The sequence below is a fragment of the Thunnus albacares genome, chromosome 5 (genome assembly GCF_914725855.1).
Source record: "Thunnus albacares chromosome 5, fThuAlb1.1, whole genome shotgun sequence".
Classification (NCBI taxonomy): domain Eukaryota; kingdom Metazoa; phylum Chordata; class Actinopteri; order Scombriformes; family Scombridae; genus Thunnus; species Thunnus albacares.
Window position 1 is genome coordinate 16,313,117 of NC_058110.1, and position 21,069 is coordinate 16,334,185.

General features: G+C 39.7%; 1 protein-coding gene and 1 long non-coding RNA gene across 2 annotated transcripts; one reads left to right on the forward strand and one right to left on the reverse strand.

Moving 5' to 3' along the window:
- Positions 1-1,335: 1,335 nt before the first annotated feature.
- On the reverse strand, positions 1,336-4,292 carry LOC122982356. Its single transcript, XR_006403435.1, has 2 exons — positions 3,546-4,292; positions 1,336-1,931 (listed from the first exon to the last, which is right to left on the reverse strand). It is a non-coding gene; the product is annotated as an uncharacterized LOC122982356 (long non-coding RNA).
- Positions 2,777-20,412, forward strand: sort1b (sortilin 1b). Its single transcript, XM_044351588.1, has 20 exons — positions 2,777-3,536; positions 5,204-5,263; positions 5,455-5,528; positions 5,607-5,709; positions 5,788-5,949; positions 6,369-6,442; positions 7,496-7,545; positions 7,930-8,057; positions 8,491-8,635; positions 9,462-9,617; positions 10,116-10,222; positions 10,483-10,585; positions 10,731-10,902; positions 13,068-13,258; positions 13,389-13,578; positions 14,464-14,580; positions 15,682-15,790; positions 15,927-16,039; positions 16,244-16,373; positions 18,030-20,412. Exons 1-20 carry the CDS (start codon positions 3,264-3,266, stop codon positions 18,042-18,044), a joined length of 2,472 nt encoding a protein of 823 aa, XP_044207523.1. The 5' UTR covers positions 2,777-3,263; the 3' UTR covers positions 18,045-20,412.
- Positions 20,413-21,069: the final 657 nt, after the last annotated feature.

Sequence of the window (21,069 nt, forward strand, 5' to 3'; positions counted from 1 at the left end):
GTGATGACTCAGTTTACTTATATGACAGCAAAGTGTGTGTAGGAGTATTTTTTAATATCTGATTTTGTAACAAACTCTAAATATGTAACATCCACCTAGCATTAGCAGTAGCAGTGTGTAAAATGTCCACAAAGACTCAAAGAGCATAGTGAATTCACAGCAATAGTAATTATTTTTCACTAGAGGTCACCGTTTCCACACATTACATGAGCGTTATTAAATTGACCCCATTTGTCCAAAGCAAGCCGTGCCCTTCCCATGACTCTCATCAGTGTAGCTGAACTCATTCACACACTGCCTGTCCGTGTCCTACCCTTGGTTTGGCTCATTGGAAATGCTCTTTCTTTGGGCCTGGTAAGCAGGGAAATTTTTGTACACTTGGCCCTATCCCCTAATTTGCTTTAATCTCCCTTCAGCACACTGTGCAGCCAAACAGGGAGGTTTGCGTCCCTGTTGAAAGGCACAGTTTTCATCCTTGCAGAACACATCTCGAAGGAATAAGAGTGGCTTTGTTTCCACCTTTTAATAGTTGACTGGGCTGCCGTGGGGGAGGGGCTTCAACTCCATTGTACAGTCCCCTTGTGAAAGAATGCTGCTCTACAGATCAGATTGTTTGGCTTTCTGAGTGAATCTGGGAATTCAAGAAATACACAAGCAAGAAAACACACACACACACACACACACAAAGGATATTCCCGCATCCCCAAGGCACATTTGAATGTAGCCAAATTGTGGGAAATGTGGATTCAAGTTGAAGGTTTCTGGGATTCTGCAACCAAACTAAAACACATCTAACTTGTTCAACAGCTTTTTATCTATAGCAGTGATGAGATGACTCTTTTTTTGTTGTTGCAGGCTTGTAAACTTGTCGGGCTCGTCTTGCCAGATCGAAGGTTTAACATGAGAGAAAGACTTAGCATAACTATCTGGTCTCATCTTTGCATCGTTTACCAGCAGACTTTCAGTTATCCTGCTAGTATGACTGGGAAACAATGTCCCGTCCCATCCCATCCAACTGGAAGTTTACAGAAGAGATGACCTGGCACACTGTGACGGAAATCTGAAGCTGCGTATTAGTTTGTATGAATCAGAATTTGTGATCTGTAGTTTGACCCTGCTCAGTCAGCTACGAGTTTGGGGATTTTTTTCCCTGCAACACATGACCAACAGTCATGGGTTTGTTATGGCCCACTGTCTCATCACATGCACAAATTTAATCAAGAACACAAAATGACTCAGTACTACCAACAAAATGAATAAATATAATTTGAGAATGCAGCCGGCTAGACAAAAACATCTGCCCTAATTCATTTTATAGAAGTTCAGATCACATGATAAAAAGGTTAGCTGTCTTTATTGACCCTGTTCTTCTTGATTGTGACGACATAAATTAACTACTGTATTCAATAAACTCTGATAATGTCTATGTAATAAGGGATTTCTTCTAAAAATATATGTACAAGGTCATGTACAAGTACAACCATGCAGATATTAGTTTATGGATAAAAATATACAGTATATAAGTCAAATTAAACTGAAATAGGGCCATATAGTGACAATGTACAAATTATAATTGTTCAGATTGTGAACAGTCAATACAAACAGAAATTAAAATCAAACAGATTAAGTGGAATTAACAAATTTGTGCCAGATAGTTGTATAAATGGTCTATAAGATGAATTGGGTGTTTAGAGTTTAGATTGTATTGTTCTGTGGTGAAGAGGGATGTCCATTGGAAGACATCAGCATTCTCAGAGGTCTGTGAGGTCGGTGCTGCAGCAGAGGGGGGATGAATCATAAAGTTTGATGGCCACCAGCAGCTCACAATGACCGCATCGCTCATAAACTCTACACTTCATGGAGGGGTTGAGAAATGTTGTTCAGGATATTCAGATGTTCACCAGCTTGCTCAGCATCCTCTTCTCCACCACCTCAGATGGATTCAAGCAAAAATAGAGCATTTCAAACACTGTGTGGGTTAAGGATTTCAATTCATTAATGGCAAGAATGTCCCACTGGTGGAGAGATTACTCAGATTCAGTGTGATTTAATCTTCTTGTTTGAGCCTCCCAACATCACAACATATCCAGCTGTTTAATCCCCAACAAAGAGAGCTGTGGAGAGAGTGTGAAGACGTGGATTTACCTGATATGTTGCACATGTTAGTTACACCGGTGATGATTACTGTGTGTATTTAATCTGCACACACTCATGAAATGTTCCAAAATGTCATGGGATCAGCCACAGTATCATAGTCATCACCCTTATAAATAAAGGCTAGTGAACTCAAAGCACACAAGCTTTTCAGACACCTGTTGGTTTTCATTTGTGGACATGTCAACTGTTTGACAGTTTCTCCTGTGAATTGTGTGTTTGCATACAGAACTACATTTATCTTTTTGTACTTTGGGGAAATAAATATAGAACTTTGACAAGACAAATCACATTTGGCAAAACACACATGTGCTTATGTTCACATTTCCTCTTCTTCTTTTTATTGATTTATTTCCCTATTAGGCCCATTACTTTTTGACCGGTGGCTTGACTCATGGGGCTCATGAGCAAATTCATCACAAAGCAGCACTAAAACATCAAGGTGTAATTCCACTGTTATTGGGAATACGGTGTAATGTCAACCTAGCATGTCACTTGTATCCAAATAAGATTTTCTACACAAATACAACCGATAGTAGCCGAAAAAAGCATGTTTTTCTCTAATTGAAGTTGTGGCTGGATGGATTTACATGATAGTATTGCTCAACCTACCTTGGCAGCCTCTGATAGCTAATTATGCAGCTCCTGTCTAGAATTCAACCAATCAGAGAAGCGGATTCGTGGACCGAGAGGAGCAGATCGACCAATCAGATCGTCTCATCTGTGCACAGACCGTCAACGACCCGCAGATTCACTCTGAGTGATCGGTACAGTGTATCATGTTGGTCTGAGGAGTTGCAGCGCGAATAATTGGCGTTAAATACCCCGCTCAAATTTGCGAAATTGCGAATTTTTTTTGCACCGTTTTAATATTTGTTTTTTTCCGCTGCTGTGCGCGGAAACAGTCGGAGCTTTGAGGGCGCTCCGTGTTTTCAAAGCCCGAAACAGTCGCTGTCAGGAGGACTACTGTTTAGTTGATGTCATCCGCGGCAGAGCTGTAGCGACCTTCAATTTCTAGGCAAGACTAGGATAAACAAAGACTCGTTTTTGGGGTGTTTTTTCCCCCCTTCTTTGCTTTGTTTTCTGTGCCGGTGACACTAACAGCGAGGATGGGACTTCTGCTGCCTTGTTATCTGCTGTTATCGCTTTTAACTTTCGCAGCCGGTTTAGATTTCCAGCGGGGATCCAAACCCTCCGGACAGCCGGTTTTTGTGAGGGATTCAAACACAGTGGAGAGAGCTGCGAAAATCGTAAAGAGGTCTCTGCCTGCATGGCTGGCTCCATCACCAAACCACAAGATAAAACGAAGAAGCACCGAGCAGGGCGACTCCTGCAAAGCTCTTCAAGGATACGACACCAAGTTAGCTGAAAACACCCACAGTGTAAGTTACCTAAACTGAGGTCCTGTTTCCACTTTGCTCGTCTCACAGTTAAATGGGAGCAGAGGAGATGCTGCGCAGGTGCGAACCAGGTGCACTAACAGGCCTAATCAGCTATTCAGTGTACTCAGAAACTAGCCGCTGATGGGCTGTTTTCCATCCAACTGTGAGCTCTGCAGCCCAGAATAACAACTGCATGGAGGCTACTGGCACAGCAGCTATTTCTTTTTTTTTGACTTGTAAAACAAAAACATACAATTAAAACATTATATCCAGTGTATTATCATGAAATTGACACATTTAAAGTGTAGCTTTACCTATATCTCTAATCTTTTTTGGCTGCTAGTTGTGCAGCACCATGATTATGTGTCTTCTTTAATATTTGGTGCAGTGAAATACTGCTATGCAATGTAGTGAAGCAGTAACAACGCCTATTTTCTTCCACTGAATCACCACCCGACCGGTTTACCTCTGAAATGCTCCACTAACTATGACCTATATATCTTATTCTTCTCAAGGAAGCAGCTGTATATTCTGTATTTGAGGATCCCACTTTTCTCTGCCTCACTGGGTGTAAATCTGCCTGATAGCAGACAGGGATTTGGCCCTGGAGAATCCTTGTGACTGGCTGTGCGGTAGTTATTTTGTAGTTAAAAGCTGTGTTTGTGTGGCAGTGAAAGCAGTCGGCACGCAGGGAGTCTATTAGGATACACAGACTACAGTATTTTGTTTTTACTTGCTCTTAATTCCTGGACAGTAAAGAGGGCTAAATGCGGTGTCACCAGATGTGCAATGGATTTCAGAGTTTAAGCACAGAATTTTGCCAGAAAGAGAAAGCGGCCAATATTAACGCAGCTTATAAAATGTCTAGGCAACAATTCAATGCTCTCCTGAAAACAAACAGGAAGCCGACATCATCGGAGTCCTGTGCTGCTTATTTGCCTAGCTCCTCATTGCCATGTGATCAACTTTGCATTGCAGCCTTTGTATACTCGGCCTCAGTAATCTAAAGTCGACAGAATTCCTAAAGGCTCAGCGTCGTCATTCCCCTCGAGGTTACTGCTGCAGGTCCCACCGGTACTAGAGCTGCTTACAGCATGAGCTGCAGAAAGAGATCTGCCTGAAACAGTTTGTGAATGTCCACGTAATTGAAGATTAAAAGGCCACAGAATGAGATTCAGGATTGAAGACCGTTGCATCAGCCAGCAGGACTCTCTCTGACAGTGAAAGCAGAAGTATTTTGGTTGTTTCCACACTGCTAAATTGACTTGATGTGCACAAAATTATTGGCAGAGGGAACATTTGATTCTCAACCTCAGGTTTAATATGGTTTTCAGAAGTCTGTGCTGAGAGCGTTTGGCAAGAAGCCTCGTGCTTGCTGAAATGCTTGTCTGTTCTGATAAGTGGTGCTTCACTTTTTACATGCTTGAACACATGGTAAGGGGAGACACGGTGGCAGTCGAAGCCAAAATACACAGTCTGCAGGCAAAATTCACAAATAGGCGTTCAATACAATTTATTATTGTGTAGTCAGTTTGTCCTTTTCTTTGTCGGCTGGGCTGAAACGGTTTTTCCTCTCATAATGTGGGATCATTCACACATCTGCATTCACACATCACACAAATAAAACACATGAAAATGATTTTTTTTTTTCTCCTTTTATTTTCCAGTATACCTTCAATGACCTGAGCGGGTCAGTGTCACTGGCCTGGGTTGGAGATGGCACAGGGGTGAGTTCTGCACCTAACAGGCCTCTCATGCAGTGTTAATCCCTGTGTGACATGAGTACACAGTAGACTGTATGAAAATGACAGAGAGAGCCTCACATCACATAATGACTTCCTTCACCATCAGGGTCTCATGCGCATTAATAAATGATTCATGTTCCACTTTCCTCAAGCTGAACCTTCTTTCTTGGCAGGTCATCCTGGCTTTGACGACTTTTCAGGTCCCCTTCTTCATGATAAGACTCGGGCAGTCTAAACTCTATCGAAGGTGTGTTTTGTTATCTTTGTAGTTTATCTTCTTTGTTTGTATTTGATATAACATGGCTGAAACCACTTGTCTTGCCAGTGAGAACTACGGGAAGTCATTCCAGGATGTGACCAGCCTCATAAACAACACCTTTATCAGATCAGAGTTTGGCATCGCTATCGGCCCCGAGAACTCCGGGAAAGTGAGTCAAGTACTGTAAAGAGCCTTTTAACATCTTATCCCCTTACATGGCTTCATCAGTCTGAATTTTGGCTCGTAGGTGATCCTGACAGGTGAAGTGTCTGGAACTCTTGGGTCACGAATCTTTGTGTCCGATGACTTCGGAAAGAGTTTCATCCACCTGGACCTGCCCTTCGTCCCCCTGATGCAGATCACATACAACCCTGAGAATTCCAATGCGCTGCTGGTCCTCAGCAACAGTGTAAGAAGTGAATATTAAAGAGAGATATTCTGTTTTTAAAGTAACCTGTGAGGATGTAAGAATAGTCAGTCTAAACTGAAAAGCTCCAGTTCTGTATGAGGACATCTCAGATTATTAGTAGTTTGAAATCTGTCATTAATTTAAGAGAGTGAGTGACCTTTTCGTGGCCTATTGTAAAACCGAGTAATTGACCTAATTTGAAGGCCATCATCTTCAACTTCCTACTTCCTCATAACAACAAGACTCCTGCTGGTCAATCATTCTTTATGTGTTTGCTTAGAGAACATTTATTAACACGAGCTTGGTGTTTATTGGCAGCTCTAGTATATGGAGGCCTGTGTGACCCGTGTAAACAGTGGCACCATTGCAGTTGAACTGTGAGTTCATTTTTTAAGAAAACTTTTTTTTTCTGTCCTCAGAATGAACTGTGGGTGTCGGAAGATTTTGGCAGCACCTGGAAAAAGATCCACGACATGGTGTGTCTGGTGAAATGGTAAGAGGCGAGTCAAACTGAAAATGTTTGCACCTTTGTCAGGTGCTCAGTGAACAAGCATTAGTGTTATTCAATATCCCCTATTGTCTGTGTCTCAGGGAAATATTACTTTTCAGTGGGATCATAGATGAGTAGAAGAACTCCATTCTTATTGGTTTGGCATGTAGAAAAGATTTCATGAAGTGATATGTTATCTGTTAGTCACTTCTTTTAGTTTCAAAATAATTATTACAGGTGGAGCTCCACATTCTTTACTGTGAATGATAAGTGATCAAAACCTAACCATGTTTAACCATGTTTTGGCCTGTTTAAAAGTTATGTTAATTTAATCTCTCTTGCTTATAGTTGTAAAAATATTATTTAGCTTAAGACAAACATGTTCACAATTTTTCTTCCTGGACTTAAATAGTTGCTGCACCTTTGTAAAGTAGGCAGTAAAACTGCATTGCAGTCAGTGACTGCTTGACTAGCTCTGTTGTGGCCAAACTCCGCAGTAGTCTTGTTGTTTTGGAGGCACTTCCTTGTACGCATCTCCTAGTAACCTTGGCAGCTGTAAATGTTTTTTTTTTTGTTTGTTTCAGTTTGAAGGCTTTACTTTCAAGGTCACAGTGTCTGAGAGAGCTGCATGTACAAAACAGTCTTGCAACATAACCTTTTATTATTATTCTGAGAGACACTGATGTGAACAGGATGCAGGGAAATGGGTCACGTTCAACTTTGGCAGGAGTCAAACACAATACTCAAAATAAAGTAAATATTTAGGAAGGGCATGGCTGCATGCTGGTTTCATTTGATAAGTCATGTCAAGTGATACTTATTTGAAAAATAAAGCCAAACCTATTATAGGGAAAAGAAAGAGAATGCATAAAAAACCTTGTATGAGACATAATTTCCTCCTTCATGCAGCCTGATTTTGTTATTTATTGAGATGTAAGCATACCGAGATCTGTAACATCCATATTAACAAAGCAGTCTACATCTATTTTGCTTAGATGTCCTTGACTCTGTTGACTCCCTTACATGAAATTCTTGGTATTTCCACTCTGATTCTAGGGGAAGGAAAAATACCATCTTCTTCACAGCCAACCTCAATGGATCCTGCAGTAAGAGCTCTCCTCTTTAAGCAAAAAATAAAATGAAAAATGATCATGTACAACTTCAACCCAGATCTGCTTTGACCTCATCAGTTTTGTTTATGCACATATAGATTGTTGAGGAACAGAACATTGAAAATAATGTATTTTAATTTTTCTGAAGATAGAAAGATAAGTGACTGGGTTTGGGTTGGATTATGAATAAAAAGAATGAAATGACAAATGGTATCATAATGACAGATGAAGCAAAATATTTATACCTATATCCATATTTATATATTTAACCTTTTATTTCTTTAAACACTGCTTGTCGCTATTAGTTACACTTGTAAATTTGCATACAATCGTTGCACTTTCAGCATTTTCATTTCTAAGTTGTCTTCGTTGTTTCAGGTGACCGGGGAATACTGGACCTGAGGAGGACGACAGATTATGGAAAAACTGTCAAAACTGTCGCCAGTAAGATCTACTCCTTCGGCCTGGGTGGACGCTTCCTCTTTGCCTCTGTAATGACAGGCAAGGTCAGTATGCTGAAACCTGATCAGGCATCCACAGGCAAAATATTGTTTATTTATACCTCTGTGTTTATAAGAAAAAGCTGCAGTGTCACTTATTGGTAAATATGGGGAAGTGTTGATGGTGTTTTCACAACTGATGGGGAAATGATCATAGAAAACAGCATGATGATGCACATTCGTGTTTCTCCTTCTGTATCAACCAATTTATTGAAACTGTCAGAGTCTATATATAATAATAGTTTGTTAAATATATGCTCCATGTAGATGTTGCTGCACTTACTGAGCTCTCAGGACACATATTATGTGCTTAGTCGTACACATGAATCTGATTCTGATTCATTTCTTTTGCCTGGTTTTATGAATTTAATAAGTACATTTTCATGAAGTAATCACACTTCCTCTCACTCAACACTCCTGTGTTTTACTTTTTCTGCAGGGCACTCTGAGGATGATCCATGTGTCAGTGGACCAGGGTGACACCTGGAACATGGCTCAGTTGCCCCCTGTTGGTCACGAGCAGTTCTACTCCATTCTGGCAGCCAATGACGAAATGGTCTTCATGCACGTCGATGAGCCAGGAGGTCAGTACAGCAACTTTACACGTTTAGTCATCATCATTAGTCAAGTGGCAACGATATAGAAGAGTAGGAAACAGACTGTGTGTTTGTCCATGTACAGAATATCGTGCAAATGATGATTACATGTTTTGTCAGATGTGAAAAAAGTTTCACCACAAGTTTAAACTTTTTTCACATTTATTAATATTATAAAACACATTTTAGTAGTTTACTTACCCTTCACACCTGCCCACATACCTCTATGTACTTGGCTGCTTTTCATGGTTTGTGTTAGGCCTCTTATTTCCATTTAAAAGAAACCTTATTGTTATAGCATACAAGGATATTTCAGACAATGTGTCTCCAGCATTGTGTCAACAGTCTGGGGAAGGCCCGCTACTGTTTCAACATGACAGTGCCTCTTTGTACAAAGCCAGCTCCATATGAGAAATGGTTTCTCCGAGTTTGTAGTATGATAATTTGACTGGCCTGCAGAGATCTGTGACCTTAAGCCCTCCAACACCTTTAGGATGAGCTAGAACACCAGGTCTGGTAGCAGAACATCAGTGAGCGACCTGACAAACTCTCTTTTTTTGGCTGAATGGGAGCAAATCCCTGCAGTCAGGCTACAAAGTCTTGTAGAAAGCATTCTGAAACAGCTGAGGCTGTTATGGCAGCATATTAATGCCCATGGTTTTGGAATGAGATGTTCAACTATCACATATTGGTGTAATGTCTCCACATACTTCATTATCATCAATACATTATTTCCTGTCACCAGCTCTGAAACCTCGGACCTGAATTTCATCTGGGGTGTGAACCTGTTTGTGTTTTTTTTCTACGTCCATAGATACAGGATTTGGTACCATTTATGCATCAGATGACCGCGGCACTGTTTACTCCAAGTCACTGGAGCGCCACCTTTACACCACCACGGGGGGCGATACAGACTTCACTAACGTCACCTCCCTGCGAGGAGTTTTCATCACCAGCGTCCTGGCTGAAGGTAGATCTATTCATGTGCCTGCGCTTAGATAAAGGAATGGCAACACACGCCTGTACTCAGATTCCCACAGAAACACAGACACATATGACTTCTCTATTACATGCCAGAGGGAGGGCGTTAGGTAAATATTTAATTAGCTGTTCAGTGTTAGATGTGCTGTCTGTCTGAAGCGGCTGGCTGACACTTGGGCAGAAATACCTCACATAACCAGCTAAATCTTAACTCTATCATGTCTGCTGCTCACTGTATTTAGTTGAAAACCCCTTCTGTCTTTCTCCTTTAATTTAATCTACTGTTTTTCCTACCGCCACTGACTACGTGACCATTCTGTGGTTACACGATTGTTGCCAGGGCAGTAACCGCGTGACCCTTGCATTGCTCACTCTCTTTATTTTAGGGTCATAGACTTTAAGCTTTATTTGCCCCCATTGTTTCTGGATCGGACCATCAGCTGAACACCTAAGACTGCCTGTAAATGTCTTTGTCTTGTTGTTTCAGATAACTCCGTGCAGTCTGTGGTGTCCTTTGATCAGGGAGGGGAATGGGTTCCCCTGCGGAAACCTGCCAACAGCAAATGTGATGCTACAGCTAAAGACCCAGACAAGGTAAAGAGAGGAAACTGGTGTCTCTGGAGGAAGTACAAGAATAGAAATTTGAGCAGTCTTGATGAAATCTGTGTATATTTAGAAGTTACAGTGTCTGATAGTACTCCACTGTATGATGAATTGATAAAAAATTACTTTTGGATTGCAGTCCAAACACAATACAGTATCGTTGCAGTGTTTGCACTTATAGTCAGTGACTTTCACAGTGTCGTTGCTATAAACAGCCAGATAGTAATTGCTGGTTGTGTTTGTGTCTACAGTGCAGTCTCCACATCCACGCAGCCTACAGTACTGCTATGAGGCTGAATGTCCCAATGCTGCCTCTGAGTGAACCAAACGCTGTGGGTCTCATCTTAGCTCATGGTAATTCTCAGTTCAGAGCTTTTTTCATATAATTTGTTAATCAATATCAATGTTTTGTGTGAGATAAGCTGGGAATGATTTAAGTGGATAAGCTTGAGCTTTTGTCGTATCTGACTATTTCTGTGTATCTCACATCTTCCATCAGGGAGTGTTGGTGATGCCATCTCAGTGATGAGACCTGATGTGTATGTTTCTGATGATGGGGGGTACACATGGATAAAGGCCCTTGATGGACCCCATCACTATGCTATTCTAGACTCTGGAGGACTGCTGGTGGCTGTGGAGCACAGTCCCACTCAACCTATCAACAAGATCAGGTGAGTTGGAGGAACTAGTATAAACTGATGGTTGGAGAAGTCTGTTTTTATTTTTCTAATCAATTAAATAATTCAATTAAAACTCACTGTAAGAGACATTTTTCACAGCAGATATTTAGACTTGTCATAGTAGGAAAAGCACAGGTGTTACGTATAACATCAACGATGGCTCTGTTCCATTCAAGTGTCCAAATAAGTCAAGTCAGTGTGACAGTGAGCCAGCGTGCACAATACCAGGACCCTGAAACTGAAGCAGCTAAATGGAATTCAGCCATCCTTCATTTTATTGTTTACACCTGTGTTTTTCTGCTGTCACATGTCTAAATGCGCATTTTGTGTAGCAGGTACGTATTTAGACATCAAAGTACGCTGATACGATTTGTCACTCTAAACTACGCAAAAATCTGGGGACGCCTGTGAGTTCAATTCATACATCCATGGTTCAATTGTGCACATGCAGTACTCAAATCTAACAGCAAGAGGCAGCAGCTTGTAGCCTGCCGAAAAGCAACAGAAGAAGAAGAGTTCGACCAATCATAGCACCGGATATATTTCTCCAGCCTTCACCCAAATATCAAGTGGGGATGACAATGATTGACAAATGCGCAATGTCATTTCAAGAGACCGCAAATCGACAGCATCATGTCACTGATTGTAATCCTCTCGTTCCCCCTTCTCACTCCAGCTGCCTATTTCCTCAAGTGAGGACGCTACTTTTAACTCCTTTGCAAACGTAAACAGACTGGGGTGGATGTGGAAAGTTGAAATTGTGAATTGAGTTAAGTTAACACAGACCTTCCAACTCTGGGAAAATATTTAACGTCAATAACGTTACCCTAACGTTACGTGTGGGTAAAAGGCAGAATGGGCCTGTGTGTGTGTGTGTGTGTGTGTGTGTGTGTGTGTGTGTGTGTGTGTGTGTGTGTGTGTGTGTGTGTGTGTGTGTGTGTGTGTGTGTGTGTGTTGGCACTGTAGTCTGTAACTTTGCCTACTCCAGGAAAATTTTCAAGGAACCACCCCCTCACTGCAAATTAGTACAATATGTAAGGTGAGATGTGATGACTTCTACAGTTTCAACAGTCATGTTCATATTCATTAAGTAATAGCCTCCCTGTAATGAGAACTGTTGTATTAACCAGCTCTAAAATATTTATTTCATTGTAGCCACAAAATAGTCTGTTCAGGCTGGTTTGGGTTTTACAACTACATTGTCAATCAAATTAGCTGAAAACCATATTTTCAAAAATCAAGCTGGCTTGAAGTTTGATTTTTGTGGAGGTTGTAAACAATAGAAACGATATAAATGCTGCAGTAGTGGGAGGTTAGTGTGTAGCCTAAATTAAACTGTGTTCCTTGGTAAGCTGTGTTTAGGCGGGTGAAAGACAAATGGACAAACAGGCATAAAGGATCAACTAACCGTAGTGACATCTGCACAAAATTTTCCCTCAAATGTTTGTCTGTTTGACTGCTGCATCTATGCAAATGATGTACGCATGTAATGCTAATGTTTGCAAATTATGTACAGTAATTCATTGTGCGAACGAATGTGATTTGCATCTGACATATCTAGGTTGCGGAAGTGGTTCTCAAAAAATTCTTCCAGGGTTGGCAGGTCTGATGTCTCATGAAAAGAACCTTTTGAGTTGTCAACTCACAGACCTCCACAATAACAACAACAAAATAGGAATATTAGGATGGGAACACTGTTAAGAGATGTTTCCAGGGTTACAGGTGAACCCGGTACAAGAGTCCACTACACAACAAACCTTTCTTGCATCTAATGTTCAGCACAGCACTCAGTGAATCACCTCATACATATAAACCAGAGGAATCTGTCAGACATAACAGGCTGTTAACAACAGTGAAGAATTGTTTTTTCACAGAGGACCAAACTCAATTTACAATTTACAATTTTATTTAGCAGACGCTTTTATCCAATGTGACGTACATCTGAGAGGGATCAGGGATCTAAACCTAGTGCCCCCTGACATTGTTCAGATTAAAGCATGATGTTAAATTAAATGTTGCATAAAAGCAATAACATGCTTGAGGTTAGCCTTGTGCTAGTATTGTACACTGTACCACTCCCTCTCACGTGTCCTTTCTTTACTTTAAAGTTTCTTTGGTTTATGCTGATGTTTGTTCTTTCTTTGATGTCCTGGTAGATTCTCTACTGATGAGGGACAGTGCTGGGGTACGTACACCTTCACCAAAGAACCCATCTACTTTACTGGTCTGGCATCAGAGCCAGGCGCTCGCTCCATGAATGTCAGTATCTGGGGCTACAGAGACTCCTTCCTCAGCCAGTACTGGATCTCCATCACCATTGACTTCAGGGATCTCCTCACCAGAGACTGTAAGTGGAACGATAATATGTTTGGTACAACAAAATGATTTGAGCTTAGGTACATTTAAAAATATTTTGTCATTTGTGTGAGATTATAACAATGTTACGAAATCTGAATCCAAAATATTGATGTTTTTAGGTGATGACAAGGACTATGTGCAGTGGTTGGCCCACTCTGATGACATCAGCGACCCCAATGATGGTTGCATGCTGGGCTACAAAGAGAGGTTCCTGCGTCTGAGGAAGGACTCTGTATGCTGGAACGGACGAGATTATCAGGTCAACACCCAGCCAACTGTGTGTCCGTGCACCCTGGATGACTTCCTGTGGTAAGACTTTGAAATGCACACTCAAAATGTTAAATACAACAACTCAGCATCATTATTAAAGTAGATCTCGTTAGATAATAGTAGATTTAAACTTACCTTTGTTGTTTATGTACCTGTCCTGAGTGGCTGCTACAGTAATACTGCTAATTGGCTGTCATTTGTTTTTATTGGAAGTAAAATTACTTGTGTAAACATCCACTTACACTAAGTGAAGGTTAAATGTTGCTCATTTAAATGTGATTAACTTCAAAATCTGTTATTGGAGCGCAAACAAATGTGTATCTGTAATGGATGCAGTTTAAAGGAAGAGTTTGACATTTTGGGAATTATGCTTATTTGCTATCTTGCAAAGAATTGGATGAGAAGATGATGCCACTCTCATGTTGGTCCCTTAAATATGAAGCTGGAGCCAGCAGCTGGTTAGCTTAGCCGTCATTTGTTTCATCTGTACAAAAACCAGAATGTAAAAACAACATTGAGGTTTTCAGGGAGGTTATGTGCTGGACTATTTAACTTCCTGGACTTGCCTGGAAACCTCATGGAGACGACAAGGTTCCTGGTTCCAGCGTTGTATTTTAAGGATGGATCGTCTAACTCTCATCAAGAAAGTAAAAAAGCAGATTTCCCAAAATGTCAAATTATTCCTTTTAAACATAAAATACAGTAATATGTGGAGGAGTCCACATTTAATATCCCAAACTGGTACCGAACAGCAGAGTAAGAGTATCCTGGAGTGGATTTTTCCTTTAAGTACAAATGAATTGTGAATTCAAATGAAGTATTTAGCCAAACAATCGGTTAATTACAAAAGCATGAGTAAATGAGGGTTACGTCTTCTCTCTTCCTCCCTTGCTTACCAACCATGCATCTCCTGCCTCATTGCAGCGACTTTGGATATTACCGTAAAGAGAACAGCTCTGAGTGTGTTGAGCAGCCAGACCTGAAAGGCAAAGTGCTGGAGTTCTGTCTGCACGGAAAAGAGGAGCAACTGCAGACTAGTGGGTAAGACTTGAGCCTCACTCTCTGAATACAACAGATCTCTGCATGTCAATGATTTGGTTTAACATGTTTGTATCATTTAACTTTAGTTAATGAATGAAAAATAATATTATTCCATAAACAGGAAATGCCTCTTTGACAAGATGTATAAGATGAATGTGTTGACCAATTCCTTTAACTGTCAATTACATGACTTGCTTCAACTGATCTGTATTTCTACAGTCAGCCTGATGATTATCTTCATTTATTTTTAAGTGTCTTACTGTAACACGGATCGTAATAAAAGGTTCATTTTGCGGTAATGGCCCTGAATATTTTTGACTAGATAATTTCTTAATTTACAACATCAACTATATATAGACAAGTGTAGAACATATTTTGTCCCGCTGCATCGCCATGACAGCATTTTATTTTAGAGAGAGTGACCAGAAGTGACCAGAATGAGGAAGTAGTTGTCATGCAGAGAGCAGTCAGAGGAAGCTGACGAGGGTGAGAGTGAGCAACGTATTTTCAATGAGGAAGAACCAAAAATACAAAGACAGTGCACACAAACTGCCTGAAGATTAACATCATTATACTGGAGGGAAATTAGTCAGCAGTGTGTGCACAAAATGTAACAAATGCAATAAAAACATGCGCACTAAGAAAGAAAGAGAAACAATCAGCAGCAGTCCAAGACGTAGTCCACACATGGCAAACATCCTGAGTTAAAGTGCACAAGAACTACACAGCACCATCTAACAGTGCTCATGATGCACAAATACTAATATACTTAATAGAAAGTGAATAATTATTCCACAGTAGATGAAAATCCATTTAAATAATTGTGTAGGAAAGCTGATGCAGAATAATCAGTGTGTATGTACTTGTGATAATAACAACATACAGTTTAAAAAATCTTAAAATAAATCATTAATTGATAAATAAATTATTAAAAGCAATAGGGCTAAAAATGCATCACATATGTTTACTGTTTTGCCTCTTGAAGAAATGTGAATATGAATCTGCTTATCGGTCAAAGCCATGTGCGAACCTTCAACTAAACATCGTACACATTTGATTGACTGATCCTGAAATCGCCGCCGATGTGCTCTCGGTCCACAGCTACAGGAGAATCCCTGGAGATAAATGTGAGGGAGGACAGATGCCTGAGCGTAAAGAGATTGACCTCAGTAAGAGATGTGTGAGCGACCTGCTGGGCCCACAACCCCTGGTTAGTACTTCTGCCTACTAATGATATATAGAAATAATATAAAATACTATATAGAATACAGTTTTACATATGTTGTATGTTTACTTGCAGTATATCTGTTCATGTCCTATTTTTTTGTCTGCTGTTAATTTTACAGGTAGATAGTAGCACATCCAAGTCTGTACCCATTGTGATAACAGTCATCATCATCATGCTGCTGAGCATTGCAGCAGGAGTCGTCTTCGTCAAGAAATATGTCTGCGGTGGCAGGTTAGTGTATCTTTCCACACATAATTACACTCCAAACACAACCAAGACTCATAATATTTCCAGGATAACAAACTATATTTTGTCTGAGGTTGAGTTACCACTTTTCTTTTACTGTCCATCATTGTGTTTTATGTGTTGGATGTGTTTTTCTGTATTTTTCAGACTGTTTTGAGTGATCTAACAGCATTTGAATGTTCCCTGCAGGTTCTTGGTTCACAGGTACTCTGTTCTGCAGCAACATGTTGAGGACAATGCTGCTGAGGGGATGGACGACCCGCTGGAGACCAACCACGCTCAAAACGGCAAGATAGAGTTTCATGACGACTCAGATGAGGTACAGTGGATATTCTTCCTCCCTCACACACAAACTAAGATAGAAACCAGGTTTTTCTGTTAACACTGGGCCATTATTTTGCCGTGGAACAAGTGGCATATGTGTGTATCCTTAAAGCTTGATGCCTGCTTGATGTCATGTAGAAATTCAAAGCAGTTAAACATAGAAAACAAAAACTAGAGGTTTATGTTTTGTCAGTCAGTAGCTACTTGGCCACACTATCGTCAAGAGTTTATGTAGGTTAAGTTAACTTTAGGTTGAGTTTTCGCACATGAGAAATAAATAATGGACCAAAAACAATCTACCAGACATCTTGATGTAAAGACAAATAACTTACTGTAGCTTCATAGGCGATAATGTTTTTTGCAATAATGAATCATTGTAAAGGATACCAGACAATATTTGCGTCTCTGAACTAAACCCTAGAAACTTTCAGATGTTGCTAATTATTGTTTCATATAAATTCAGATAATATTATGTACTTATTTTGTACAGAAATGCAGCATGGGTTTATCAATGTACAGTAGAAAGAAAACCTTGTTTGTCAACCTATTAAACATTAAGGACCCCACCATGAGGACGCTGTGCTGTCCCACTGTACAGACGGCAACAGGACAACATAATAACCCACTAATACTTATAATACTAATAATACTAATAATGGATTCTGGAGGCTGATATTTATATTTGAGATTTTCAAACAATAATGATTTACTAGCTAATACTAATATTTGAACAATTTTGATGAGGATTGCTAATGTGTTGTTTGAAGAACATATGCACCAAGCGGGACATTTTACAGTTGAAAAAGAAACCTGTCACTTCTCCCTACTATGTAATAGCGACTCTGTTTTTAAATGACTACAAACATATCTTTGGTACTGTAATTTTTCTTGTTACTTTTTGGCCACTGATGCCAAAACACCTGCGATAAGCTAATATTTGCTGATACGGTGGCCTGAACAGGCAAGTTGGAATCAGGACTGATGGGTGGAGACGGTTAAACTTTGCAGCTCCTGTTGGCCACAAATAATTTTCCCAAAACTGAAACAATGTTTAGAAACAACAGTAACCTGCCCAGGTTATCAGAGAGTCTAGGGCGGAACCATCTTGAAAAAATATCTAATTGCGATTATTTTGACTGACATTACAATTGTGATATGATTTGCGATATTAGAGGGAATGATCATTTTTACATTATTATTCTCATTTTCATTGAAATACATATTAAAATGATAACAGCATGATTTTTGCAGGTATCTGTACCAAACAAAGATGTTTTCTTAAGTCTGTAGACTGATACTATGATGTGTAGGCCAGGACATCTCTGCAGCACAACAATATTTACTTTAAAATGGTATTTCGACACACATTTAGCTTTTAACAAATATTTCGCTTCCTGCGATTTGAAAATTGAAGTCGGCCATATTGTGATTTCGAGAAAATTTCAATTAATTTTTCAGTCCTGAGTAAGTCAGACATTCCAGCTGTTTTTCTTTAGAGCTTGATTGTACATTAGTTAAGGCATTAACATTAATTGACCTACAACTAGGTCAGCTGAGTTAGTGTGAGTAAACATAACCATAATGGCTTCTTGTTTGCTCACCTGTGTTGGTTCTGGCTTCACCGGTATGTTATGTTCTTCTCTTTCCACAGGACCTGCTTGAATAACAGGCACAACCTGTCAAACAACAGGTTTCCAGCCCACCCATGTGGCCGGTCGCTGTTCCTATCACTCTTTTGTCTCCAGCTACTTCTTCCTTTCACCCTCTAGTATGAACTTTGGCCTCAGCTACCAGACGAAGAGTCTGTGTCACTCTGCTGTCATCTATGAAGTATAATGAATGTACGGAGGCTTGCTGGGACTCATGCCACAGTTGAGGAGAACTATGAAGGAGGTCTTGTAGTGTTGTGCTTCAGTTATTGATTCTTTTGATTGAGTTTGAATGAGTTATTTATTTTAGGGTATGAAGAACTGATGCAGTAACTTGAACTGCTGACAGAGCTGGAGTAATGGGTTTCAAAGCAAGGCTAGTTGTATAAATCCACCACCATTGCATTACGGGTCCTGCCTCTCCCATCACCCGGGAGCGCTCCTGGAAATACTTCTCACTTCTGTTGAAGACGTGTGTCCTTTTTTTCTCATGCACTTGTACATAAAAACCTGTTTATCTTTGCCATTTTTGATGTGGTATCAATTTGGTAGGTGTTAAAAAGGTTGCTGTTGGTTGCTGGTTAATATCTCCCCCAAACCACTCAAGTCTCTATCCCTGTTTTTGATGAAGTATTTGTTTGTCAGACAGTGTGTCCCAGACGACCAGGAGTATGTAAATTTTCAGTTTTCAGCTTCCTGCTCTCTGGCTCAATGGGCACCGATCTATGAAATCCCCTGTTGGTAGTCTGTACTCTGAATACAAGCCTGCATACTTTTGGTACTCCATGGTATAAAGAACCACGGTTGAAGTAATAACACGCAAGTGGAAACTTCCATTTGCATTAATTTTTTATAGCAATAACATGTTTAGATTCAGTATAGTGTCCATGCATGTTAAATACTTCTATTGGCACAATAATCTAATGTCTCCTGTTTCTCCATTTGATGAATGGAGACATTATTTGTGAAACGCGTTGATGTTAAAGGTGGTAAAGTGTCTGTTTCAAGACAGGATTCTGTTCAAAAATCAATGTCTGCAGTTTTAACTGCCTAAAGCACATAGTCCTTTGTATGCTAAGAGTTTGTAGTTTAACATCTTTCCTAAATGTGACCTAATGATTGAAGACTGTAATAATCACTGTAGTCAGATACGAGTCGTGTTTGTAATTATTTGAGCAGTTTTTGTACTAACAAAACTTTTGAATTTATGTAACAAATGACAAATTGCCATGTGGTTCGAAGATATTCAGAAATGACAAATAACTATAGTTTGATAGTAAATACCTACAATTATTTTTTACAACAGGTTCAGATGACTCATTGCATCCATATGATTTGGTGGCAGAAACGAAGGAGCAATGTGAAAAAGCAATTCAACGATGTAAATGTTGTATAGTATAATTAAAAGTGTAGCCTATTAGATGAGGTAACAGACACGGTTGTATAAACTGAGACTGTTGGTTTTCTGTTTCGGCATTTGAATTTTAGGAAATTCTCTAAAACAACAGGGTTATTGAAAGTTTCTCATCTGTTTTTGTTGATCCTGATACTACTGACATGTTGAAGCAAAACTGGATTGGCCGATGCCTCTCAACACACGAGTCTTGTCTATCACGTCAAGTCTTAACAGCTTTTTTTTTTTTCTTCTCTCCTTGAAACATTTGCACAAATATTTGTCTGTCTTGTGTTGAATACATTGCTTTCATACAGGTTGTATTTATTTGTGACGAGCAGGTTCAGCGTGCAGTAAATGTGATATAGTTTGGATGTGGTTATACAAGTGCCTGGTGTGAGGATATGATGTGTGGCCAGTGTCTATTTACTGATTATTATTTCTATCAACTCATGTGTAACCAGTTTCATCCAGTATGTCAGTGACACCCCTAAGTTGCAGTTGTCCCCCCCTCTCCCCCCACCCCTGAGATGAATCCTTGAGCAGTAAAGGACATGTCTTGTTTTATTTGAGCTCCCGTTGAACTGCATGTTAACTCGCAATATTTAAATCCACAAAGCTTTGTTAAGAAAATAGCCTACAATAATCTGGTTATTCTCTCTTTCATGTCTTGAAATGAGACATAATTGTGACTGTGATACTTTGACAAGAGAATCAACTCAAATAAAAAAAAATAAAACAGTGGATACAGGGTTATTATGTAGCTGCTAAACACTGGGAGACACTGGACAAGTTCTTATTTAATGAAGGTTTATTGCATTAATTGAAGGTAACACATTTTTCTTACAGTTAAAAACTGCTGTATAATTTAATAAATCATTGTGATGGTTCTGTAAATATACAAGGTTACAACTTTGTATCTGCTGTGTTTCTCTTCTGTATATTTTAGGCAATTTTCTTTGGGTTTGCCAATAAATTCATATGTTCCTCTATCTTTGTCCTGATTATTCTTATTTCTCCCTAACAGCAGAGTAGAAATGTGAGCCTGGAAAGGCGAACCCTGAGCAAAGCTTAAACTGGAATTGCAAAATACTTTGAGGCTGACTCACTGAGGTTACAGTAGTTTCTGTCACAGCCGGTTGGTAAATTCAGTGTACCAAACCACAGTCTGGTTCTTGGATGGCAGGTTAAGATATTTTAAAGATCTCTTCCAGATATATTAACATATAAAAATACTCTGCTAGGAACAATAATGTGTGCCTGATATGTTTTTTCCACACAAATATATATATATAATATATATAATTACAAGTTAAAATCCTTAAAATTACATCTTCTCCTTCTCCCTCATTAAAAACTCCAAAACAAATGAATATGCAAATATTTTTCATTTCAGACGTTTAACAGCTGGACACAAGACGTCTCCTACTTCACTGTAAAGTTTAATTCTTAGTGTTTGTGCACTGGAGGCTTTAAGTTTCCTCAGCACGCTTGTGTAAATTGAATACTGGACCATGATTGGCTCCAAACAAGTTGTGATGTCACAAAACCTGCTCATTAGGTAAACACTTTAATCTCAGATTTAAGGTGAGCACAGAGAAACTTTCCACTCTCAGCAGATGAAGGTGAAAACAGCCTTCATGTGTCAA